Source organism: Electrona antarctica (genome assembly GCF_951216825.1).
Source record: "Electrona antarctica genome assembly, contig: scaffold_318, whole genome shotgun sequence".
In the NCBI taxonomy this organism is placed as follows: Eukaryota; Metazoa; Chordata; class Actinopteri; order Myctophiformes; family Myctophidae; genus Electrona; species Electrona antarctica.
Genome location: NW_027637335.1, coordinates 112,857 through 140,328, shown reverse-complemented (window position 1 = coordinate 140,328; position 27,472 = coordinate 112,857). Strand labels below are relative to the sequence as shown.

The following is a 27,472-nucleotide window of genomic DNA, read 5'->3' as shown; positions in this document are numbered from 1 at the left end:
AAAGGAGGGCGAGGAGAGACACCGTGGTACTGCAGGGCATAAAGGAGGGCGAGAGACACCGTGGTACTGCAGGGCATAAAGGAGAGCGAGGAGAGACACCGTGGTACTGCAGGGCATAAAGGAGAGCGAGGAGAGACACCGTGGTACTGCAGGGCATAAAGGAGAGCGAGAGACACCGTGGTACTGCAGGGCATAAAGGAGAGCGAGGAGAGACACCGTGGTACTGCAGGGCATAAAGGAGAGCGAGGAGCGACACCGTGGTACTGCAGGGCATAAAGGAGAGCGAGGAGAGACACCGTGGTACTGCAGGGCATAAAGGAGAGCGAGGAGCGACACCGTGGTACTGCAGGGCATAAAGGAGAGCGAGGAGAGACACCGTGGTACTGCAGGGCATAAAGGAGAGCGAGGAGCGACACCATGGTACTGCAGGGCATAAAGGAGAGCGAGAGACACCGTGGTACTGCAGGGCATAAAGGAGAGCGAGGAGAGACACCGTGGTACTGCAGGGCATAAAGGAGAGCGAGGAGAGACACCGTGGTACTGCAGGACATAAAGGAGAGCGAGGAGAGACACCGTGGTACTGCAGGGCATAAAGGAGGGCGAGAGACACCGTGGTACTGCAGGGCATAAAGGAGGGTGAGAGACACCGTGGTACTGCAGGGCATAAAGGAGAGCGAGAGACACCGTGGTACTGAAGGGCATAAAGGAGGGCGAGAGACACCGTGGTACTGCAGGGCATAAAGGAGGACGAGAGACACCGTGGTACTGCAGGGCATAAAGGAGGGCGAGAGACACCGTGGTACTGCAGGACATAAAGGAGAGCGAGAGACACCGTGGTACTGCAGGGCATAAAGGAGAGCGAGGAGAGACACCGTGGTACTGCAGGGCATAAAGGAGGGCGAGGAGAGACACCGTGGTACTGCAGGGCATAAAGGAGAGCGAGAGACACCGTGGTACTGCAGGGCATAAAGGAGAGCGAGGAGAGACACCGTGGTACTGCAGGGCATAAAGGAGAGCGAGAGACACCGTGGTACTGCAGGGCATAAAGGAGGGCGAGAGACACCGTGGTACTGCAGGGCATAAAGGAGGGCGAGAGACACCGTGGTACTGCAGGGCATAAAGGAGGGCGAGAGACACCGTGGTACTGCAGGACATAAAGGAGAGCGAGAGACACCGTGGTACTGCAGGGCATAAAGGAGAGCGAGAGACACCGTGGTACTGCAGGGCATAAAGGAGGGCGAGAGACACCGTGGTACTGCAGGGCATAAAGGAGAGCGAGAGACACCGTGGTACTGCAGGGCATAAAGGAGGGCGAGAGACACCGTGGTACTGCAGGGCATAAAGGAGAGCGAGAGACACCGTGGTACTGCAGGGCATAAAGGAGAGCGAGAGACACCGTGGTACTGCAGGGCATAAAGGAGGGCGAGAGACACCGTGGTACTGCAGGGCATAAAGGAGAGCGAGAGACACCGTGGTACTGCAGGGCATAAAGGAGAGCGAGAGACACCGTGGTACTGCAGGGCATAAAGGAGGGCGAGAGACACCGAGGTACTGCAGGGCATAAAGGAGGGCGAGAGACACCGTGGTACTGCAGGGCATAAAGGAGGGCGAGAGACACCGTGGTACTGCAGGGCATAAAGGAGGGCGAGAGACACCGAGGTACTGCAGGGCATAAAGGAGAGCGAGAGACACTGTGGTACTGCAGGGCATAAAGGAGGGCGAGAGACACCGAGGTACTGCAGGGCATAAAGGAGAGCGAGAGACACCTTGGAACTGCAGGGCATAAAGGAGGGCGAGAGACACCGTGGTACTGCAGACCCTAAAGGAGAGCGAGAGACACCGTGGTACTGCAGGACATAAAGGAGGGCGAGAGACACCGTGGTACTGCAGGGCATATTAAGGGAGGCTTTAAACGTGTGTTTGAAGTTACCGCTGCATGGGGCCGCGTGCTGATAGGCTGGCTCTGTGGAAGAAAGGAGCTGAGCCGAGGAACAGAACAGCAGTGCCCGCTGGAGAGTTTCTCTCGTCGTCTGCACACACAAAAAAGCTCCAGCCCAAAAAAAAGAAAGAAAACAAAAACCCCCAATTAATCGTATTTTATTTTATTTATTAGCCCTTTTTTCGCGCGATTCTCCGCCTCCGAAACAAGATGTAACTATGTTGTTCGCGGCGTTCGTTCGTTGGTGATGATTTTTTTTTTTACGTAAGCTATTAGAATAATATTCATGTCTTTGGAAAGAGCCGGTGGGGGACGAGGAGCCGCGCTGCGTGCGAGACGAGGAGAAGGACAAGAAGAAGAAGAAGAAGAAACCGAGCTGGTGGTGGTGGTGGTTGTTCTGCCCGAATGGAAGTTATTGTTGTGAATTGTTTTTTGACTATGTTCTGCCTTCGTGAGTTTGGGTTTTGTCCGTCGTCAGTGGTGCTCGTTGTCGCCGAGCCTTAATTAATCATTTTCTCGGGAGGATTTCTTATCCAAAATTAGCCGCCGATAACGAAACGAACCGAACGGACGGAGGATTTGTTGTGCAAAGCTTTTCAACCACGCAAAGAAGAGGAGCCGGGGATTTAAATCCGTCATTTGGTGTTTGTGTTGCTGGTGTTGGTGTTTGAGCTCCGGGAGTCAAAGAAAGAAAGAGACATTCATGTGGCCATTCTCTTTATAGCGATAACATTTTGGATTGCACAATGAGCAAAGAAAGACCTAAGAGGAATATCATTCAAAAGAAATATGTAAGTAAATCAACCCCCCGTATATATTATACGCCATACATACTACTGCACACTACTGTCGTCTTTTCAAGTTTTTTTTGCCTTTCGTCTTGTTTTCATGAAAATGCATAAAGTTTCATCACGGAACTGTGAAGGTTATGATTACGCAGCTGTATCCTATTTGGGTCAAATAGCCTTTTAAAGACGCCAGAGTCCCCCCCCCCCCCTCCACGTGTTAACAATTACATGACCATTCTGTTTATTTCAACGGACAGCGTTTATTCTGTATACATATTCATACGGTCTCGTTGACATCGGGGCATAATTCCTTCTGGCTATTATAGGAGCAGCAATAGGTTCTTGGTAGGAAAGGAAAGGGCTTTGCGCATTTAAAATGCTCTTTAAATGCCTGATGATGGTGCTGGAGAGGGACATTTTAGAGAAAGGAGGGGGGGATATGTTGGAAATTAAAGGAGTTTTACGTGATTGTTTTCAGAATGGCTTTGTTTGCTGAGCCTCCCTATACAGCTTCTATTCAGAGTCTCGAGCCGTGGTGAAGAAGAGCCTGTCGGCCATGGCTCGGCTCAGCAGCAGCAGCAGAGAGGAGCTATTCCGGGTTCCATTTATTTATCACCCCATGCTGGGGCATTCATTCTCTCTGAGCTTTAAACTGTTGTCATTTAACCAAAAAAAAGGAAGCCCCTTTTATTGTGTGGAAGCTTCATTGTGTAGTGGCTTCGTTAGTTGATGTTTCAGAGAGTGTGTTCTTGTAGGGGTGGAAGGAGGAACGGGGTTTGTTCGTAAGAAGAGAAGAGAAGAGCGACATGATTTGGTTGGACTGCTGTGGCTCTTTAATTCTATCCATAATGCTTACGGGTGGTTTATACTCTTCCGTACGGCGGTGTCGCTGCTTGCCCCCGGAAAAAAAAGAAAAAGAAACAACGGATCTGAATTAAAGCTAGACGCGTTGTCATGCTTGAAGATCGGTTCTTCTTTTTCGACTAGCAACAACTCCGTCGGTCGTACGACGAGGTATAAATTGGAGATTGAAGAGTGTGTGTGACCTCTAGTGTGAACGGAATGGAAGATATTGCAGCAGTCGAGACTAGAGACACCATTCCATTATTTTGCCATGCACATGGGGTTGTTGTCTCTCTCGTTAATGCACATTTAGTGTATATGTCCAGTTTGATGATCGGGGCACACACACAATGTTGTTTTGAGTGATCTCCCGTTTTTAGACGTCTGTGTATTCAGACGCATTGCAGTCAGAGAGGCTCACGAATGTGTTGTGAAGCGATCATACCAAGAAGCAACCATTTTCTTCCTGCGAGAAGTAACTGTCTGTAAAAAAAAAAACGCCGTAGAATTTTAGGAAATAATCGCCAAATAATAGTTTATACATTGTGGTTAATAGTTTGGGATTTTGTTCGGGATTTCTTCACCCATATAGTCTCTCTAGTCTGTCTCTCTGCACTAGATGCAACAACTATCTATATAATCTTGTAAAGTGTGTGCTCAGCATATCGTGCGGCCAAGTTTAGTACCATGTATCGTTTTCACCTCATGCCCGTGAGCGTGTCCTCTGGGCCGAAGTTTAGCGCTTAATTCTTCTCGTGTTTTAAATTGTTGCAATTATGAATTGTTGTCATTAAATGACACATTGTTGCGTTAGATTGCACCGGGTCCCCCCGCCCCCCTCCTCCTCTGAAAAGTCTCCGCTTGTTTGTTTTTGTTTATAGAATCATTAAAGAATACAGCCATTTTCTACTTCCCCCTCCTGACATTTTTTTTACTGAAGACGAGACGAGCCTGATGCAACAGGTTTGAGGATACAGAAACAATTAATGATAATCAAGCACGCGTGATGTCATGATGTGACAAAGAAGAGGTTTGTTTTCATTGCATTCCAAAAAGCCTCCCCCCTCTTTCAATTCCAGAACTTCCAGGAGGAGAAGTGTTATGTCGTTTTGTTTCTGTTTTGTGAGCTATTTGGCTATCAAATTCACATCTAACCCATTATGGTCTACTCTACTCTACTGTGAGTATCATTGCTACAGTAGCAATGATGGTGGTTCCACTGAGAAAAAGTATAAATGTCTTCTCTGTTATTTTCTCTTTAAAATGTTCAGGCATTTAAACTATACCCACGTGGGTTCATTCACAGCTGCTGCATGGTGCTTTTTTTCCCCCCTTTCTTTTTGCAGTTTCAGCGAAAGTAGCCTAACAACATGAACCAAAAACATAGTCTGGTGAACAGACTCAACATTTAAATGCCGGAATTGCCATTTACTGTGTAGTGTTTTACTGTTTAATTACTGTGGCCTACATTTGATTTGCCACTGGTCATAAATGTTAACTCATGCCACGGTTCTCTCTGACTGCAGCACACTAAACCACTCTTTAGAAGTCGTACAGATGAAGATGACCCTGTTAAATACTTTATGTAGGCCAGACCCCCCCCCCCCCCCCCCCCCCTAAAAAAACAAACAAACAAAATACATTTTTAGATAAGTCAGCTGATTTGCGACCGTCTATGCCTCGAGGAAGCAGGATGTGCCATGGCAATAATGAGTAACTGAAATAAAAAAAGTCCCTGCTTTATCTGAGCCTGGCGGAGAGGTCCAACATTACGTCACTCGACAACAAAACTGGACAAGCCCTTTTCTTATAAGGTCTATTCATAACTTTAGGGGGGGGGGGGGGGTTATAATTAGCACTGAAGCCAAAACGTTCAGCGTTAGGAACGATGCGCCTTCTTTCTTTGTGCATGTTCGTGAAGTGGGCGTGCATGTATTTTTTTTCCTCTTCCACCACCACGTGCACCGTACGTGCACGTACGGTGCACGTGCCTCACATCTGCCACGTTTTTTTTTTCTTTTTCTTTCAGCAGCTGAGGTTGTTATTGAGTCTGGCTCAGACCGAACTAGGCTCAATGTGTAGAACACCCTGGACGAGTCAGGTCCCCCAAGGCCCCCACCACCCTGCTGCCCCCCCCATCCCCACCAAGCTTTGAGACCCCCCCCCCCCCCCCCCCAACTCCCCAAAAAATGACCCCCACTCACCTCCTTTTATACCATTCCCCCCCCCCCCCCCCCCCTGCACAAACCCCCAACCCTAATTAGCGTAAGACAATTATACATGCTTGGCTTAACCATTCCCTTGAAACACGAGCACGGGTTGTTACTCTTCCTTCAACAAACATAATATGAGTGTTTTTTTTAAAATGCATCAGTCATGAACAGAAAGGAAAATGTGTGCATGTGTGGGGTCCTTAATAAAAGCAAACAGGGGTGTGTGTGTGTGTGGGGGGGGGGAGGAGGAGAGGGTCCTTAATAAAAGCAAACAAGGCCATGCAATTACCCCTTTCCTCTGTGAGTGACAGAAGCCAACATGAAGGGAGTGAAAGTGGTCTCAACCTGCTGTTTCAGTTTTTATTTTTTGTCGCGTTCTCTCGGAGGATGCTTCATCACGTATGACCTTTGCGAGCGGGATTCGTGATAGTGGTGGTGAGCAAGAGTTGTTGCTGCTGAACTGTTTCTATATGTTATAGTTAAAACAAAAAAATCTGAATTCATGAAGGGGAGCTTAAAGGAGTGAAGTATGAAGTGCTAATGTGAGGCGGCGTTGTTCCGACTAACGGAACATGACAGTGTGTGTGTTGCTGTGCATGCGACGCGTGCAGTGGAAGAGTAGCTAGGAGAGAGAGCATGGCAGAGAGAGAGAGAGAGCTGCACCATGCAGCCAGCCAGGGTCCATTTTGTGCCGAGTCTGCTTTTCCTGCCGGCCCCAGCTGGGGCTGTAGGCCTCCGATTCAAAGGGTGTGTGTGTGTGTGTGTGTGTGTGTGGGACAAGCACAGCTGCTACTGGGGCCTTTACAAATGTAAAGAGGCTGTCGGTGTTTGTTTCATCAGGCACACAACTGATGAGGGCCAAAATTTGAACCTCCACTGCAGTGTGTGTGTGTGTGTGTGTGTGTTGAGGGTGCACTAGAAGAAGTGGAAATAAAAATAAAGCGTGGGGCACACAGACTCCCTTCTCTCTAGCTCTCTTCTCGCTCTTTCTCTCTCTCTCGATCCTATCATCCCTTTCCAGTTTCTGGGGCTGTCCAATTGACCTGTGGGCCTCCATGTCGGCCCACGAAGAGAGCCTCAATGCGCTTCATTTAACCTTGTGTTTCAATGCAAATTCCTCTTTCACCGGCGCCCTTCTCTTCATGTGCACAACATGGCAGGGTTCACCGTCGTCGCAAACCTCACACTCACTGCAGTTACCAGGGCAACCTGGAGTGTTAGTGTGTCGCCGCGCGGCGTGTCTTTTAACTTTATTTAAGAACCTGTTTATTTGGAGATTTTGGAGTGTTGCTGATGTGCAGTGAGCAGGAAAGATGAGAGAATCGACTGGAGCCACTTATTGTCTATGGAGTGTTTTAAAAGGCCCTATCGAATGTTCCTACACGATTCAGAGCCCCTGTCGCTTTTGTGTCCCTAGTGCCAAGAATTGTTCTCTGGGCAACTGTTCCCTGAATAAGTCCCCTACGGGGGTTATAAGGCCAGTGTACAGGGGGTAAAAACCACGCGGTTGAACACCAGCCAACGTGTGGCACAGCGATGGCGCCCACTGAAACACAGCCAACAAACACAGCAAATACAGCATCTCAAGTTGCTCTCTACCTTCTGTTCCGCCCTCTGCCCGAGTGTCTTCAGAAGACGAGATGGTTCAAGTCAGGGCCACGACGTTCATGACCAACGATGTCAAAAGAACACTCCAGAGGCACTTCGAACACGCCAGGGGACATGTACCGCTGCTGCGTAGCACAGGCATAAATCTTTTGGTAAGATTATCCGATAGAAACTGCACAATACCCCTCTAGACATTGATGGGAAATGCATTCTGCATTCCATTGTAGAATTCTCCCAATGGTATATATTTTCCCACATCTCGGTGAACCCACCCCCCAACCCCTGGTTGTAAACACGTGCACTTCTCTTGGAACGAGACCGTGCACATCCTACTCGAGAGTCTTTGAGGAAGCAGTTCTTCCCACGCCGCCGCGGCGGCCCCACACATCTCCACTGGCCGGCCCCCCCTCTGTCTATACTCTCACAGGGCCCGGGCGCTACACAAAGCTCTCTGGGGAAACGACGCCAGACGAGCCCAACCTCTCCCATTTTATTTAGTTTTCTCTTCAGTGAGGTTCCTTTTTTTTTAAACGAGGTCTATGTTGACAGGACTACTGCTACGCCTTCAATTTGGTAAGGCCGGTATACCGACCGCGGCCAAACGCATCTCCGCTTGGCTCTTGTCCTCCAATACACTCTAGTACACACAGTTCACACTCTCTCTCTCTCTCCTCGCCTCACTCCTGTTTATTGCAGTTTTATGTCACACAACATACACACAGTCACACACGCACCACCAATACCTGTTATGTAATTTGACCTTATCAGCTGTTGGCATCGAACACAAACTTCTTCTGCGTGGGCACACGTGTGCGCACGCAACACACACTGAGTCAAAGGTCCATACCTGTACACCCGCAGTCATGAGGGGAGTTAAACCGGTTTGGAACGGCCAACCAAGAAGCAAGGTGACTTTTAGATACTTTTATGTACGTGTCGGCTAACGACTAGATGACATGGAACCTGGGTGTGACTGTCGTTGGTGTATATGTAAAACATTCATATAAACATAGTTGTGTGTGTGTAGGTGTGTTTTACTGCATATGTTGCAATAGAGGTGCGTGCGTGTGTGTGTGTGTGTGTGTGTGTGTGTGTGTGTGTGCGTGCGTGTGTGTGTGCACGTAAACACACCATGTCTTCATGTTGTGCAGTGATTTATGTCCTCCTGTTCCTGTGGGTTTGGACGGAGATGGGGGGGGGGGGAGTGAGACAGCTGGTCAGGCCCTGAGAGGCTCTGGTTTGTGTGTGTGGTTGTGTGCGTGATCATGCTGGTGTGTGTGTGTGTGTGTGTAACTGTGTGTGTGTGACTGGGTGTGCATGGCTTATCCGTTCAGTATCCCTATGAAGCTGAATCAACGGTTTATCTTTGTCTTTGCAGGCTTTACGTGAGACCACGGAGGACGGTGCTAGGAGTATTTTACAGGAGACCGAGGCTTTTTAAAGGCATCGTCTCAAGAAAGGATTTTAATATTTACATATCTTTATGCCATGGTTTGTGTCATTGAGGACTTTGGACGTGCCGTTACCGCGTTGGCTTTCAAAGTACAGGCCCGAATGAGGTTTTGAGAATTCAGAATGAGAGGTTTTAAATCTATTACAGGTTTCCTCACTCGATTAATCAATTAACGGCTGGTCCGCACGATTGATCACCCAAGAATTTCTTTGAGGGACAGCTGTAATATGAACCTATTAGGAACCCTTCTTTGACTGATCTCACCTCACAACCTCTTTCTCTCTCTCGCTCAGCTACACGAGTTTAATAAACACTCTTTATATTTTCATCCCGCGGTCAATCCCATCTGATCCTCCATTGTGACACAGTCGTCTTTACATGGCCAGAGAATTAAGCCCCGGGGGATGAAGTAACAGCGCAGGGCTTCAGTCACTATCGATCTACCATTACTCCATAGTCTGCTACTGCCAGGAATACCAGAGTTTCACTGTGAAACGTATGCCAATAAGGCCCTGTAGGCAGCAACATGGAACGTCTCAACCAGTTTGATTTCGTCGACTAAAACTAAGACGAAAAATGTTCGTCGACTACCTTTTTCCACTGATGAAAACTAAATGGAAACTGAATTAAAAACTAGGCTATGATGACTAAAACTAAATATACTGACAATTTCATCAACAAATACAAACTAGACTAAAATGTTAGGAATGGACTAGTGGTCAAGAGATCCAGAATAAGTCATTTTACACTTGGTTGCATGCTGAAAATAGCTGATCTACAAGCTCACAACGTGTCGTGCTGCTTGTAGATCGCCTGCCAAAATACATTTTAGTCGACTAAACCAACTGTAGATATAGTCGACTAAAATCATGACATTTAGTCGAGTAAAATACAACTCCAAGACATTCCTGGTGACTAAAATGTGACTAAAACTAAATTAAGTTTCATTCCAAAGACTACGACTAAACTGAAATCAAAAACAACACTTGATAAAGACTGTAGGGCAGGCAGCAACATGGAACATCTCAACCATGTTGCTGAGACAGGGGGAAAGATCAACGTGTTTGTAGATATCTCTGAACACGCACAAAAAAAACGCCTTGATGACATGTCCTCTTTGAAAAGATTTATACACACGCATTGTTGATGGATTGAGGGACTTGAGTACTGGAATCGGTGTACTGTACACTCGGTATTTGATATTTTGTGAAGTGTTACAGGCGTTTTGGGCTGCCACTATGAATCATTCTGTTTATGATGGAGAATTGTGCTGCGTTGTGCCAGTGAGCCCTGAGCCCCTCTCTCTCTCTCTCTCTGTAGGTCAATCGTGGCAGTGTGCTGACTTGGCCGACGGGTCACACTCATTTATTTAACGCATTTAGACCCGACGTCGAAATTTAAGTTTTCTGAAATACCTCATGTTTCTGTATCAGTGGTGCTCAATATTTCATGTCAAGGACCCCAAAAATTATATGTAATTGGCCACCCTCCCCAGTCTGAAAATATGTTATTCCTGCAGGAACCCCTCGGAAGCAAAGATTTGAGCTAAAAAGCTTCGCTCTGAAAGAATATATATTCAAAGATTTGCGACACATTTTCACGATCTTTCAAAAAAGAAAGCTCGTAGCTGGAAAGCTCGTAGCGCGACACCGAGTGCCGCGCTACGAGCTTGTAGATCTGCTATTTTTCAACAGCTAAAGCATAACATAAATGCTTGAAACACCAAAAGGTGGTTCCCGTCATGAATGGGTTAATCTCTCGTGAGGTGTTTTTCCAGCGCAGACGTTTTTTATTTTCTTTATATTCGACTATCATTAACCCCCCCTTTTTTTTTAATGGCGGTCATTTTTTGTCTCCTCAACATGCATGGCTAGCCGGTTACGAAACGGTGGCCTCCCTCCTGTTTTAAAGAGCCCCTGAAAGGCAGACCTTCTCAGCGTGCGATTGGCCTCTTTTGCGATCACGGAAGCACTAATTCAGGATGGCAGACGCCCCCTCCTTCCCTGGAGGAGTAATGAACCAGTTGAGCAAAGTGGCTAAACAACCGCTGTTTGCTGTTCATTGTCCAGTCCCACTGGAGGAAGCTTGTCCTTGTCCCCAATCCTTTAGAGAAATGTTAATCAATGTGACGTTTTGGACCAGGGCAATGACTCCTAAGTAGGGTTTTGTGACTTATTAAACATTTAAACGTGAACAAAAATGATTAAACGTTGAGAAAAATCTCTAAACAAAGGGGGTGGGGGGTTAATATCTTGCATGACATCAACACTGGAGTGATGCAAATGCAAAACCAATTAAAATTGTGATGATGTCGAGTATCACTAGCGACTAGCGAGGGTTCAAATCAAACCACTTTACTTTGAAAAAGTTCACAAAACTCGGCAAGAAAGTCTGAGTATGTTGGTTCGGCTGATCAGGATACGACGTGATGCAGGGATATAACCGTCAATAATTGACGAGCTGTATCGTGAATGCAGCCTTTTTAAACTGTAGATTGTAATTACATCTGGTGCATTTTCCCCAGTTTGATTTGCCCCAAAAATCTGGATTGGATGAGTGCATGTCCTAAAAGTGGAAATGTGTGCGTTCGTTGGTGAGGGGGGGGGGGGGGGGTTGGGAGGTGGACTGCTCTGCTGTTGCCGGATGTTGTGCTTCCTGCGTCAGCTCGCATGCGAGGAAATGGGAGAGGCAGACGGCCGAGGCAAAGGGGGGAGGATTGTACGAGGCAGAATAATTTGGTTTTTATTTGATTCGCAGGTCAATACATGACTTTGCGTTCGTGGAACAGCCCCCGCCGACCAAACGGCCAGGAGAAACACATTACTTCCCTCTGCGGCCCTGTCGTGTCTTGTAATAGCATACTGAGTGGATTCCTCTTTTCTCTCCCTCCCTCCCTCTCACCTCTGTCTCTCCCTCCCTCACTCCCTCTCACCTCTTTCACTCTATGGTCTATCTATGCCATTACTCAGCGCAACAGAGAGAGAGAGAGGAGGAAGCTGAGGTATTTTTTTCTCTGTGCTTAACTGAGAATTCTCTCCTCGAGGAGGGGCAGGAATTTATCTGAAGCTTTCATCGCTCCCTTTTGAATTTTGTTTGTGTGTATGTTAATAATTTGGCTGGATGAAAGATCAAACCCCTGTGTGAAATAATTATGGTTCTCGGCATTTTTCTCTGCTCATCATCTGTTTCACTCTCTCTCTCCTCTGTTGGGTTCTCTGTCTCTCTCTCTCCTCTGTTGGGTTCTCTGTCTCTCTCTCTCTCCTCTGCTGGGTTCTCTGTCTCTCTCTCTCTCCTCTGTTGGGTTCTCTGTCTCTCTCTCTCCTCTGTTGGGTTCTCTGTCTCGCTCTCTGTTGGGTTCTCTGTCTCTCTCTCTCTCTCTCTCCTCTGCTGGGTTCTCTGTCTCTCTCTCCTCTGTTGGGTTCTCTCTCTCTCTCCTCTGCTTGGCTCTCTGTCTCTCTCTCTCCTCTGTTGGGTTCTCTGTCTCTCTCTCTCTCTCCTCTGCTTGGCTCTCTGTCTCTCTCTCTCCTCTGTTGGGTTCTCTGTCTCTCTCTCTCCTCTTTTGGGTTCTCTGTCTCTCTCTCTCCTCTGTTGGGTTCTCTGTCTCTCTCTCTCCTCTGTTGGGTTCTCTGTCTCTCTCTCTCCTCTGTTGGGTTCTCTGTCTCTCTGTCTCTCTCTCTCCTCTTTTGGGTTCTCTGTCTCTCTCTCTCCTCTGTTGGGTTCTCTGTCTCTCTCTCTCCTCTGTTGGGTTCTCTGTCTCTCTCTCTCTCCTCTGTTGGGTTCTCTGTCTCTCTCTCTCTCCTCTGCTGGGTTCTCTGTCTCTCTCTCTCCTCTGTTGGGTTCTCTGTCTCTCTCTCTCCTCTGTTGGGTTCTCTGTCTCTCTCTCTCTCCTCTGTTGGGTTCTCTGTCTCTCTCTCTCTCCTCTGTTGGGTTCTCTGTCTCTCTCTCTCCTCTGTTGGGTTCTCTGTCTCTCTCTCTCTCCTCTGTTGGGTTCTCTGTCTCTCTCTCTCTCCTCTGTTGGGTTCTCTGTCTCTCTGTCTCTCTCTCTCTCCTCTGTTGGGTTCTCTGTCTCTCTCTCTCTCCTCTGTTGGGTTCTCTGTCTCTCTGTCTCTCTCTCTCTCCTCTGTTGGGTTCTCTGTCTCTCTCTCTCTCTCCTCTGTTGGGTTCTCTGTCTCTCTCTCTCTCCTCTGTTGGGTTCTCTGTCTCTCTGTCTCTCTCTCTCTCCTCTTTTGGGTTCTCTGTCTCTCTCTCTCTCCTCTGTTGGGTTCTCTGTCTCTCTGTCTCTCTCTCTCTCCTCTGTTGGGTTCTCTGTCTCTCTGTCTCTCTCTCTCTCCTCTTTTGGGTTCTCTGTCTCTCTCTCTCTCCTCTGTTGGGTTCTCTGTCTCTCTCTCTCTCCTCTGTTGGGTTCTCTGTCTCTCTGTCTCTCTCTCTCTCCTCTGTTGGGTTCTCTGTCTCTCTGTCTCTCCTCTGTTGGGTTCTCTGTCTCTCTGTCTCTCTCTCTCTCCTCTTTTGGGTTCTCTGTCTCTCTCTCTCTCCTCTGTTGGGTTCTCTGTCTCTCTCTCTCTCCTCTGTTGGGTTCTCTGTCTCTCTGTCTCTCTCTCTCTCCTCTGTTGGGTTCTCTGTCTCTCTCTCTCTCCTCTGTTGGGTTCTCTGTCTCTCTGTCTCTCTCTCTCTCCTCTGTTGGGTTCTCTGTCTCTCTCTCTCTCCTCTGTTGGGTTCTCTGTCTCTCTGTCTCTCTCTCTCTCCTCTTTTGGGTTCTCTGTCTCTCTCTCTCTCCTCTGTTGGGTTCTCTGTCTCTCTCTCTCTCCTCTGTTGGGTTCTCTGTCTCTCTCTCTCTCCTCTGTTGGGTTCTCTGTCTCTCTCTCTCTCCTCTGTTGGGTTCTCTGTCTCTCTCTCTCTCTCCTCTGTTGGGTTCTCTGTCTCTCTCTCTCTCTCTCCTCTGTTGAATCCTCTCTCTCTCTCTCTCTCTCTCTCTCTCTCTCTCTCCTCTGCTGGGTTCTCTGTCTCTCTCTCTCTCTCTCTCTCTCTTCTGTTGGGTTCTCTGTCTCTCTCTCTCTCTCTCTCTCTCTCTCTCTCTCTCTCTCTCTCTCTCTCTCTCTCTCTCTCTCTCTCTCCTCTGTTGGGTTCTCTGTCTCTCTCTCTCTCCTCTGTTGGGTTCTCTCTCTCCTCTGTTGAATCCTCTCTCTCTCTCTCTCCTCTGTTGGGTTCTCTCTCTCTCTCCTCTGTTGAATCCTCTGTCTCTCTCTCTCCTCTGCTGGGTTCCTGCATTCTTCCACCCGGCCTCCATTCGTCCGTTTTGTTTTGCTTCGGCCGGCCAAAGGAAACTTTGGAAGCCTCTCAGGTTTTATCACATACAGCTGTGTGACTCCCCCTCGCACACACACGCGTGCGCGCACACACACACACACGCGCAGGTATTCCAGCCTGTCATGGTGGTGCTAGCCAACATTAGCTTACGTTTGACGAGCTGTTGATTGTCGTCATAGTACATTCTTTGTCAGCCAAAAAGAGAACGATTCACACTTGAAAAGCAGTTCTGTATGAATTAACATGACTCAGGGGTTGTGGGGTATATTGATTTTTCTTACTTATTGATCTTTCTTTTTTCTCTCCTTTTGTTTACAAAGGCAATATAGCTGCTTTTATGTTCTCCGTAGAGAGAAGCTCGGGGATTGTCAAAGGTATTGCTCTCCCTGTTTTCAACCTTCGTATCTTTTACTGCCTTCCTGCCTGCTTGTTTTGCTCCAGGCCTCACAGCAGGGGCCTAGAGTGTATGGTACACCCAGGGAAGAGAGAGCCAGCGTCTGGCCTGCATGTCTGTCCAGCCTCCCCTGGCCCTGGATCAAACGCTGCAGTGCCTGCGGGGGGAAAAAAAGGCCAACCCTGGTAATCACAACCTGTGATCGTCAAGAAGCAAACAAAAAATACCTTACGACAAGACGAACAACTCAAACAATGAATTCAATCTAGGGTGGAATTCTCAAAAAACATGGATTTAATAGCCTCGCCTGTGAATCCATTCAGTGTCAACATCACGTTCTCGAGAAGCAAAGCACAAAGACAGGTTGATGTAAAGCTTAGCTTAGCTCTTTTTATACTGTTTTTATAATAAAGAATGTCACGTGGAACGGACATGAGGTAATGCGCGGTCGACTCGGGGCCGAGCTGCGATGCATGCATGCTCACTTACTACTTCTCATCATTCCTTGCCAGATTTGAAGAAGTGAGTAATCCAGATGCTATAGTTGGCACATAAACACAAATATAACAAACATTTGCTGTGTGTAAATACTGTATTAATCGGTAAGTCACCCAAAAGCAGGCTACCATGGTGACTACAAAATGTGCCCCTCCATGCCCTTTCCTTTTAATTCTCCATGTATGTCAGATGGAGCCCCCCCCCCCCCCCCCTGTTTCTATAGCAACAGGCACAGTGGCTATCTCTTCCTCTTATCCTCTTATCCTTCAGGGTGTGAAAAAACCGATGTAAAAGTTGGATTCTCCAGTGAGCATCTGGTCAGACTGTGTCTTTAGTGTCGTGAAGCTATTAATCCATCTTGCGTCCCGATAAGAAATCGCGCGTGTGTTTCTTCAAATTCACAAATCCAGGTATGTATACCTTTTTATTTTGGTGTAGATTGAAACGCAGATAATCAGAAACCACTCGATCCTACGCAGAAAGCCAAATGACGTCCTCTGGTGACGTTCAGGACTAGGCCAGATCACAGCCCATATGGGGATGATCTTCACGTTCAGGACTAGGCCAGATCACAGCCCATAAGGGGGATGATCTTTACGTTCAGGGCTACGCCAGATCACAGCCCGTATGGGGATGATCTTTACGTTCAGGACTAGGCCAGATCACAGCCCGTATGGGGATGATCTTTACGTTCAGGACTAGGCCAGATCACAGCCCATATGGGGATGATCTTCACGTTCAGGACTAGGCCAGATCACAGCCCATAAGGGGGATGATCTTTACGTTCAGGACTAGGCCAGATCACAGCCCATATGGGGATGATCTTTACGTTCTGGACTAGGCCAGATCACAGCTTATATGGGGGGGGACTCTCCGAGTCATCCAGGGACGTGCGTCTTAGTGGACAGAATTTACGTTAGTGATATTCTGGGCCAGATATGACTATAGTCTTGGTCTTGACTTGATCTTCTGGCCCAATAGAGACGTCACTAATTCGTCCAGGTCCTGACCGAGCTCAATTTGGCGTGTTTACCGACATCTTACTGGGTGGCCATGTTTTAACATCACTGACAGACTAAATTAAACAAACCGTTTGCAGCTCTGCTGGAGCCGAGCATGGCAGTCAGTATTATTACTCATCCTCTTCATTAACTTCAGACGGTTATTGTCTCTTGTCTTGTGGTGCTGATTGTCACACATCATGCACACAGTAAGAAAGGTATGAAACTGTAAATATAATAGTAGCACAGAGATAATTCGCTGCAACTTAATTGATGTGAAAATAAAAAGATCTATTTTTTTCTTCTTCTTCGCACGGCGTGATTTCATTACTTAAAGCTGTCGGGGGTGGTGTGGAAAGGATAGGGTGTCACATTTGACAGCCAATGGCGACTTGTCTTGGTCGAGGATTCTGTCATCGGTATGAATCTACACTTCATTAACGCATTCTGGACGGGAACGCCTTTTGGTGTTTTAAGCATTATGTTATACTTTAGCTATTGAAAAATATCAGATCTACAAGCTCGTAGCGCGGCACTCGGTGCCGCGCTACGAACTTGTAGATCTGATATTTTTGAAAATGTGGCAAATATATATATATATATATATATATATATATATACTTTCAGAGCGAACGTTTTTAACTCATCTTTGCTTCTGGGGGGTCCCTGGAACAACATATTTTCACATGGGGGTCGACGGCCAAATACATATAATTTTGGGGCTCCTTGACATGAAATAGTTTGATCACACACTGACATAGAGACATACAGTAGAAACATACATTTTTAAAAAACTTTCATGATTTTGAAGACTTTTGTAGAATCTGTTCTCGGGTCTAAATGGGTTAAAGTGTCTCACAGCTTTGTGTGACACAGCCAGAGGTGTGTGTGTTGACTGACTGCCGCTACCATGTGTTACCTGGGCATCCCACAGTGAACCAGATGAGGTGTTCACGTCCCACAGTGAACCAGATGAGGTGTTCACATCCCACAGTGAACCAGATGAGGTGTTCACAACCTGAAGTGTAGGATGTTCCGAAGCCAACGGTATGCAAATCAACAACAAGGAAGGCATGGTGACAGTGACGGACGCCCGAGTGAGCAAGACCGTGTGCGTCTACAGGCCGAGTCGGCGGGCAGTGGTAGACGGAATAGGTTTTCACCCATTTCAAAATTGCACGAGTACTTGACAATTACTTGTTAGCACATTATGTTTGTCTATAGAAAGACAAAGACAACTGCCAAGAAGGATACGTAAATTAGAAGCATGAGCACGGTGTTAGAAGGTGTATGAAGATTGATTCTTTAAAATACATTGAAGGAAGTGATTGATCTAAGTGGATTTGGTTGGTCATTCCAGTCTGAAGGCACGGCGAAAAAGTACTTGGACAAAATAAAAATACCATGTTAAATGTATCCAACCTAGACCTGCTCGATTTGAAATGCACGGCGACCCACTTATTCCTCCTCATCCGGGTCTGCGTGTAATGTAATTTCCCACACCTGGCTCTACTGTACCTGCTGCTGTGTTCTTGAGGCAGCAGTCCTTTAAAGTTCATTTATTTTACCTCCCATTCAGGCTCCCTTTGAGCTCAATTACCGGCAGTAGAGAGGCTGTCTACGGTCGGCGCTGCTCTGCCCTTTCCCTTCGTCGTCCTCCTCCTCTCTGTCTTTCCCTGGTTCTGCGGAGGAGGAGGGCTCCTTCCCTTCCCTTCCCCAGATACACGGGCGCCATCTAATCGGCCCTCATGCATCACCTTCATTCTTCATTCCCGCTCCGCCAGTGCCATCATTCACCTCTTCCCCTGCTGTCCTCTGCCCCCCCCCCCCCCCCCTCTCTCTCTCTCTCTCTCTCTCTCTCTCTCTCTCTCTCTTTCTTTCTCTCATTCTTTCCTGGTTTCTCTCTTTTCCCCCCTCCCGGTTATACACCTTTTTTGTATTTTTCTAACCCTCACTTCCTCACAGTTGCCTCTCTCTCTCTCTCTCTCTCTCTCTCTCTCTCTCTCTCTCTCTCTCTCTCTCTCTCTCTGTGTCCCGGTGCCCCTTCTCCAGGCCCCCAATAGGCCTTGCAGGCTTTGCCTTTGTGAGCGAGAGGGAGTGAGCGGGGCGGCGTGCAGTGCATGGGGTTTGTCCCAAGCTGTGAGGTGAAAATCATTTCTTAATTGCCTCTTTTTTTTTTGCCCCAGCAGCCGTGCCAGGAAATGGACTCCCATGTCCGAGCTACAACAAGTCCCCCCCCCCCCCAGCAGACCCCCGTTCCCTTCCCCAAAGCCCCAGCTTTGTTTCATAATGTGCTCTTGCTGGAGTTTAATCTGTAATCGTACAGCGTCAGTGTTTCTCTCTCTCACATGCACACACACACACACGCACGCACATATACACAACACACACAGGGTTTTAAACGGTGACTGTGTGGAATACAGCATACTGCGGAAATAGGCTAGCACACTGGCATCTACGTAGAACATGTAAACATGGAGCCTCTATCCGTCATACAAACGTCTTGATTTGGAAGTTTCTACCAATCAGACGGTACCCTGGCTGGACAGACTACATGCAAGCTTGGATTTCAACCCCGGACATTGTTTGTGATCACGTGGCCACTAGTGCATACTCTGTTGTATTGTCGTTGACCTCTACTGAAAATAACAGATTTACAAGCTCACTACATGTGAGGGACACTGCCATTATATGACTGGCTGTCAGGGACACTGACACAATGTGTTGTCTGGTCTGAGACTACATGAGAAACAAGGAGGTAGTTTAGTTTCGTCCTCTTGTTTTCTCTCTCTACATTTTGTGAATCTGCCGTTTGTGTGCATTCGACGGAACTGGGTGTTGTCGGTCTGTGTTTCATGGATGCTCCTCAGCTCTCCCCCCTCTCCTCTCCCACCACGGTTGTCTGCTTCAGTCATCTCTCTCTCTCTCTCTCTCTCTCTAGTCCCCGGTCTCCCTATTACACAACGGTAAAGAAAACGTTATAATGCCACACATGTGTCCCTCCAACCAAATCGAAAGGATGTTTTCTGTTATCGTGTGTGGAACTTGGCTTTGAATTAGGCTTTTTTTCATCAGATAAACATCTCTCTTCTGATGGAGGGAGGTCTTGTGGAAGCTAGTTGACGGGAAACTATAGCCTACATATAGGCTGTTTTGTTTTTTAATTGTTTCAGATGGGAGAGTGTGTGTGTCTGTCTCGCTGTCTGTAAAATGTTCTGTCTTGTGTCTGTGGTCGGGGGGGCCTCATCCCTGCCTTTCCTGTCAACTGTCAGTGGAGGGGCTGTGGTGGCTTCCATTAACCACCACCAGTAACTGGTAATCTTATCTTCCTGACAATCTGCATTAGCCTCAGCCTGCAGCCGCTTAACCCGTGCTATGCCGCAGTCGGTGCACATCTCTCACGTCCTACTTCTGTCTTTTAGCCACTTTACTTTTGCCGTTATGTATGGGCACACACACACACACACACACACACACACACACACACACACACACACACACACACACACAAAAAGAACATCCAAAATGTTAACCCATTTAGACCCGAGGACGATTCTACAAAATGTCTTCTAAATCATTTTCTGAGAAACCCATGTTTCTGATATAAGTGGTTCTCAAACTATTTCATGTCAAGGAGCCCCAGAATTATCTGTATTTGGCCGCCGACCCCCATCTGAAAATATGTTGTTCCAGGGGACCCCTCAGAAGCAAAGATTCGAGTTAAAAACGTTCGCTCTGAAAGAATGTATATTCAAAGATTTGCGCCACATTTTCACGATATTTAAAAAATAGCAGACGTACAAGCTTGTAGGTGCCGCGCTATGAGCTTGTAGATCTGCTATTTTTCAATAGCTAAAGTACAACATAATGCTTAAAACACAAACGGGTTCCCGTATAGAATGGGTTAAACAAAATGCCGAATGTTTCAGATCTACAAGCTCACAGCATGACTCGTCGTGAGCTTGCGGATCGGCTATCTTGGCGTGTTCGTCGCACGATGAAAGTATAATATAGCACACGGGTGGTTAACTCTATTGTCCCAGTGAATGCGGAGATGTGTGACGTGCTTGCAGTCCCATATATAAAAGGCACAATGTGTCTCCCTCCCTCCCCGTCTTTCTCTCTCTCTCTCTCTCTCTCCTACACCCTCCATTAATTTATCTTGGCCACAATATCCTGCCGAGGGGCTCTGGGTAGTTTTCCTTCGAGCCACAGCGTCGTTGTTGAACCATAATCATTTAGTCTGCCTTCCCTGTGGTTCTGGCAAGCTCTCCTGAAACCATGCACTGCTCACTTTAACCCATTCGAAACGGGAAACCCCTTTTTGGTTGTTTCAAGCATTACGTTATACTTTTTAACTGTTGGGAAAAATAGCAGATCTACAAGCTTGTAGCGCGGCACCGAGTGCCGCGCTGCGAGCTTGTAGGTCTGCTATTTTTTTGAAATCGTGAAAATGTGGCGCACATCTTTGAATGTATTCTTTCAGAGTGAACGTTTTTAACTCAATCTTTGCTTCTCGGGGGTCCCTGGAACTACATATTTTCAGATGGGGTCGGCGGCCAAATGGGGGTCCTTGACGTGAAAATGTTTAAGAACCACTGGCATAGAAACATAGGGTTTTGCAGAAAACTATTAGGATTTAGAAGACATTTGTAGAATCGTTACCAGGTCAAAATGGGTTAATGGGGGGAAATCTGTCTGCTGCTGCCTCACCTCTTTGCTCAGTTTCCAGTGTCGATAGATATCGCCTCGGAAAAATGACGGTTGAAGGTGTTAATGACCATGTTGACGTGCATCAGAGAAGGACACGCAGGGTATCGTGGCTGTGACGTTGACTTGGATCTGTGTTGGATTTGTTTTATCTTAACCCATTTTGACCTGAGATCAGATTCTAAAATGTCTTCTACATCCTGACAGTTTTCTGAAAAAGCTGTTTCCATGTCAGTCGTTCTTTCGATTTTTCAAAAGTAGCAGACCTACAAGCTCGTAGCGCGCCACTCGGTGGCGCGCTATGAGCTTGTAGATCTGCTATTTTTCAATAGCTAAAGTATAACATAATGCTAACACCAAAAGGGGTCCCGCCCAAAATGGGTTAAGCGTCCACTTGGGCTTGCGTGGCAAGCGTTTTAGTTTTTTGACTGTTATAGTTGAAACATAGGCTGAGGAAGTTTTGACAATGTCAAATTGAATTAACAAAGGTCCTCCAGTCTGAAACGGAAAAAAATAAATAATATAAACTCACTCTCCCCTGCCTCACCAATGGGGGGAATGCCATTGGGGTCAAGGTGATGGAGGCGTTTGTGTACTCGGGTCAAAGTCATTTACCCTCACAAACGCAGCTTACAGGACTAGACAAAGCGGTTTAGCTTCACAACGCACCTCCATGAATGAGTGAGTTGCCATGTGTGTATCATGGGTAATCAAGACCCCCCCCCCCCCCCCCCAAACAAAGCATCATGTTGTTTTCCCCACCACGAAGGCACACGCACACACACACGTGCGCGCACAAGCCAACAGCCAGGCATCTGCGAGTACGTGTGTTAACTCAAAAGTCCTCGGAGTACGGTCGGCACTATTAAAAGTTACTAACACTTAATAATGCACAGCAGAAAGCTGTTGTGCATAAATAGCTCAGCTGTAGCATACTAATGTGCTAGTGCTGATGAATACATTTTGATGTAGTTTCTGCCATTAACACAGGCGAGATGAGACAGCTGTCGATGCAACACCACACTTCAACAACACCGCCATTGACTATTCTTTTCACTTTTCATTATCACTTGTATTCCAGTATGAAAAACAATATATTAGCATCTAGAGTATATTAGCTGTTCAACCTAAAGTGTTGTTTTCGTCGACTAAAACTAAAATGTTCGTCGACTACCTTTTTTTTTTCCACTGAGGAAAAATAAATGGAAACTAAATAAACTAAGCTATGGTAAAACTAAGACTAAATATATTGACAATTTTGTCAACAAATAAAAACTAGACTAAAATGTCAGGAAGGACTAGTGGACGAGAGATCCAGTATAGGTCATTTTACACTTGGTTGCATGCTGAAAATAGCAGATCTACAAGCTCACGCTGCGACGCGTTGTGTGCTTGTAGATCTGCTATTTTCAGCAAGTGTAAAATCAGTCGTTACGACGGCATCAAGGCCCGCCAAAAATATATTTTAGTCGACTAAATCAGCCGTAGATTTAGTCGACTAAAACTAGACTAACACTAAGACATTCTGGTGACTAAATGTGACTAAAACTAAATGAAAACTACTCAAAAGACTATGACTAAAACTAAAATAAAAAAATTGCTGCGAAAAACAACACTGCTAAACGGTATTACTTTAACGCCACTCCTAGTATAATATAATAGTCCCCTAGAACTATTGACATCCATCTCCATTCACTCCATCATCCGCTTTCAGCTACCAAAAGCTTTAAATCTGTCTCTGCCGCAGAGCTCTCAATGCCAGTCTGGGGTTTTAATGTATTTTTTTCACCTCACTAAGCTCCACGTAAACAATCCATTCTGTTGGAGCTCCAGAGGAGAAAAATGGCTTCTTATAACCGTGGTGCTTGGCAGCCTATTAATGCCCCCAAACAAGGCTGTTGATGTATGAATGATCTGTCACATGGACTGATTTAAGACCATGTCGGTCACCGGCAGAACCAGTTCTCTGTGTTAACCCATTCCGGTCGGGGAACCCCATGTTGGTGCTGTAAGCATTATTATGTTATACTTTAGCTATTGGAAAAATAGCAGATCTACAAGCTCATAGTGCGGCACAGTGCCGCGCTATGAGCTTGTAGATCTGCTATTTTTTTTAAATCTTGAAAATGTGGCGCAAAACTTTGAATATATATTCTTTCAGAGCAAACGTTTTTTAACTAGAAGCCTTGCTTCTGGGAGGTCCCTGGAACAACATATTTCAGATGGGGAGGGCCAATTATATATTTGGGGGTCCTTGACATGACGAGACAGAGGTTTTTCAGAAACTGTCAGGATTTAGAGAAGACATTTTGTAGAATCGGCTCGGGTCTGAATGGGTTAAGACTTAAGACTGACTGATGTTCGTTTGATCCGCTGACGGATCGATGATCAAGACTATACTTCACCGGTGTTGTTTTCATTCTCCATAACTGTGTGTTTCTCAAAATCGGAGGGAAGAAGTCTGGTAAATACAGTAATAATATACATGCTAATTTCTCCCCGCATCCATTTCTCCCTCGTTTTTCCCCCCCGATTTCTATTCTTTTGTCACCTTGTCGTTCTTCTCCTTTTTAGAATGGTGTGTTCTGTCGTTCTTTCTTAAGATGGTGTGTTATCTCCGTCAGGCCTGAAAGAGCAGCGTGGCTCACAGAGACCCTCTGACAATGGACACATGTTCTCCTCTCACCAGGCCTCCCGGGACGCGCGTGCGTGTGTGTGGACGTGCGTGTGTGTGTGTGGACTTGTGTGTGTGTGTGTGTGTGGACGTGCGTGTGTGGACGTGCGTGTTTTTGGTGTGTGTGCGTCGCATTTATCTATGTCTGCTGCAGGTGTAAAGACCATAGCATTCATGGCCAACTGACCATGAATCCCTAACACGTCTGTCTGTCTGTCTGTCTGTCTGTCTGTCTGTCTGTCTGTCTGTCTGTCTGTCTGTCTGTCTGTCTGTCTGTCTGTCTGTCCTTGTCCGTCTGTCTCTCTCACACTCCACTCTCCTCCACGGTAATGCGATGCTGCTGTGATTCAACCAGGCGTCTCAAATTAAACACATCAGCAGGTATCGGGGGAAAAAACCCACCTGAATCTCCTTTTCGTTCGTCTGTCTTGAAACGAAGTAACGTCTTTTGGCAATTATATTGATCGTACCTCCTACCCCGCTGTGCTTCTCCAGATGGCGTTTAGCATATCTGACAGTGGAAAGTTGGTGTTTTGTTTCCCCCCAAAACTTGAATATTGAAATGTACTCCAACCTTTTAGACTTAGTTAGACTAGTGATATTCAGGTTAGTAATAGTATTTAAAGTTATATTCAGTGATTTCACTTAATTTAAATATCACTTATTTTTTTGTTTTGTTGTGATAATCCTCTTTACTATAGAGTGTGCTGACCATATAAGGAGTCCCTCCCTGTCCCCAGTTAACCCCTGGGGGTCTTTGGCTAGGTGGCAAAGCCTTCATCCAATCAGGATAGAGAGGGGCCTTCCGCCAATCATGATGGAGCGAGGGCGGGCCTTGGTTTGTGTGCTGTTGGCCTGTTGCGTGTCCCCCCACTGTAGTGTGTGCATGTGCACATCTTGTTACCGGGGCAGACCGAGGGGTTTTCCCAAATCACCCAAATCACTGAATGCTCCTTTAAGAGCCCTCAGACAAGTATGACAACTTAAAGGACCACTTCACCACTTTTCAACATCTCTTTATATAATTGGTCCTCACTAATGTTCATGATAAAACACCACAATTTCTTCCTACTCAGTCTGTGTCTCATAGGAGGGCTTTGGGCAGTTCGGACACCCGTCCACCAGTGACATCATCATTAGGCAGATTTCTTTTTTAAACAAGATTTGTTTTAAAATATATTTAGATTTTTATTATCGTGAGAACGATGGCTTCAACTTTTGCATTGCAACCTTTCAGGAAAAGAAAGCCTGCCGTTTCTATTAGCTTGGATTCACCATCGATGATGTCACTGGTGGACGGGTTTCTGAACTGCCCACAGCCTTCCTATGAGACACAGACTGAGTAGAAAAAAATGGTGCCATTTTATCATGAACATTAGTTAGGACCAATTATAGGAAGAGAAGTTGAAAAGTGGTGAAGTGGTCCTTTAAGTACATTTGAATCATTTCAGTGCCACGTCAGTCACATGTGCTTGTGGAGCTGACAAGAACTCCATCCGCTTTCAATATGCTCCCATGCGTTGGTTGGGGTGTCCCCTTTGGCTAAATGACCACCAGCGATCTTTATAAATGTTCCACCTCCATGAATAAAACACATGAATATGGCAATATTGGTCTAAATAAGACCTTTTAAATTCACTGAACATGCTTTTCCTTATTATTTTTTTTACATGCATATTAGTTCATCAATAATAGCCTAAGTGGGTTTCAATTTCTCATAGAAATATGTCCTTGTAGTAGAGACGAGAGTGCAGTGTTTATTTATTGATTACGTGAAATGTAAACCGCACAGTCAGACAGAAAGGTGTATTCAATTAATCAACATCAAAATGTTGGCAGGGAATGACTCATTGCTATGAGAATATTGCATTTACTGCCCTTGTGGTCTCTTGATAGTTTTGCTGTTAACCCATTTTGACCTGAGATCAGATTCTCTCACACCAACATTGTTCTTTTTGTGTGAAGCCGTTGCACAGTGAACTATTTAGGCAACGCGAGGCAGTGTCCCGTTTACAGTATAGGCTTGTCTCTACACAATTGGCCCATTCAGGCCTGACGTCGAAATAAAAAAAACGTTCGCTCTGAAAGAATATATATTCAAAGATTTGTGCCGCATTTTTACGATTTTTCAAAAATAGCAGACCTACAAGTTCATAGCGCGCCACTCGGTGGCGCGCTATGAGCTTGTAGATCTGATATTTTTCAATAGCTAAAGTACAACATAATGCTTAGTTAAAACACCAAAAGGGGTTCCCGTCCAGAATGGGTTAGAAATCTCAACAGAATGCTGTATAATGTTCACCAGTAAGAACAAAACTACCTTTGCAAGAACAATGTTGGTGTAATTTAGACATTCTTTTATCAACCGTCCACAATACAACTTTCAGTAGTTGGAATGTCCTGGTTTTACCCGGACAAGATGACCGCGTAGCTTCAAGTTTTTTTTCGATGCGAGTAGCTCCCCAGAGACGAGACTTGTTGTAGTTGCCCTCTACGGCGATAACGATCTCAAAGAGCCTTCATTTGATTTATTGGCCAATTAATTTAGAACAAGTATTAAGATATTCGCTTAGAAAATGCCCAGAATAATCCAAAGCTTGAAAAAAAGGGTATTATTACACCTCTAATGGCCAGAGAGAGAAAAAAGGGGACGGGCGTAGACAAGGTCATTTTTATGTGGCTGATGTGCCAAAAATAAAATGAGTCATTGGATGTGGCACTCCGCATCAAGAGCATTCTTCTCTAAAATACTTTTAAAGTGAGATAAAAAAAAAGAGCCTCTCAAGGTCACTTTTGGACTGAAGTGGAGTCTGTGAATAAAGGTTGTCGTAAGATATGATCATCTTTTTATCAGCAGAACAAGGAATGGAATGAACCAGAAAATATCAGCAACATTTATGCTCTTCTGGGGGGAAGTCTATAGTCAATATGTGAAATATCTCCTCACTCACTCACCTACTCACTCACTCACCTACTCACTCACTCACTCACTCACTCACTCACTCACTCACCCACCCACCCACCTACTCACTCACTCACTCACTCACTCACTCACAACACTCACTCACTCACTCACTCACTCACTCACGCACTCACCCACTCACCCACCCACTCACTCACTCACTCACTCACTCACTCACTCACTCACTCACTCACAACACTCACTCACTCACTCACTCACTCACTCACTCACTCACTCACTCACTCACTCACTCACCTACTCACTCACGCACTCACCTACTCACTCACTCACTCACCCACCCACTCACTCACTCACTCACAACACTCACCCACTCACTCACTCACTCACTCACCTACTCACTCACTCACTCACTCACCCACCCACTCACTCACTCACTCACTCACTCACTCACTCACTCACCTACTCACTCACGCACTCACCCACTCACTCACTCACTCACTCACCTACTCACTCACTCACTCACTCACTCACCTACTCACTCACCCACCCACCCACCCACCCACCCACTCACTCACAACACTCACTCACTCACTCACTCACTCACTCACCTACTCACTCACTCACTCACTCACTCACTCACTCACCCACCCACCCACACTGAGTCTATATCGAGTTTTAGTTTTGGATCAGTTACAGTGCTCAAGTATTCTGCTACTGTTTATTCTCTGTTTAGTGTTTAGAGCTGGTCTGGTTTTGGGTAGATCTTTTCCAGTGTGTAAGGTAGCTTTCTTTTTGTTTTCTTATGATTTGGTGTAGTCCCGTTTGTTTTCTGTCTAATGGTTGTGGTTGTGCTAGTCCCAGAACTAACTGGCTGAGGGCACATCGTTCCAGGGATTCACTGCGTGAGGGAGGGCCTTTTTGTGGAGAGTGTCTGGTTCAATTTCCTTTTTAGGTGGTTATAGAATTTCAATGCTCTCTTTTGGGTTTTGATGGATTTGCAGAATTCCACATGCAGTCTCAATTTAGTGTATCCCACTTTTCAGGTGTTGATCAGCACTCACTCACTCACCCACTCACCCACCCACTCACTCACTCACTCACTCACTCACTCACTCACTCACCCA

General features: G+C 46.3%; 1 protein-coding gene across 1 annotated transcript in view; it reads left to right on the top strand.

Annotated features, from left to right (window-relative positions):
* Positions 1-1,999: 1,999 nt before the first annotated feature.
* Positions 2,000-27,472, top strand: part of LOC306918982 (protein Jumonji-like) — a gene marked incomplete at its 3' end in the record, with an annotated part of 134,583 nt that continues 109,110 nt past the window's right edge. Inside the window, exon 1 of the mRNA XM_079531818.1 lies at positions 2,000-2,730. Within this exon, the coding sequence (XP_079387944.1) occupies positions 2,686-2,730 (45 nt within the window). The remainder of the gene's footprint in view (positions 2,731-27,472) is intronic.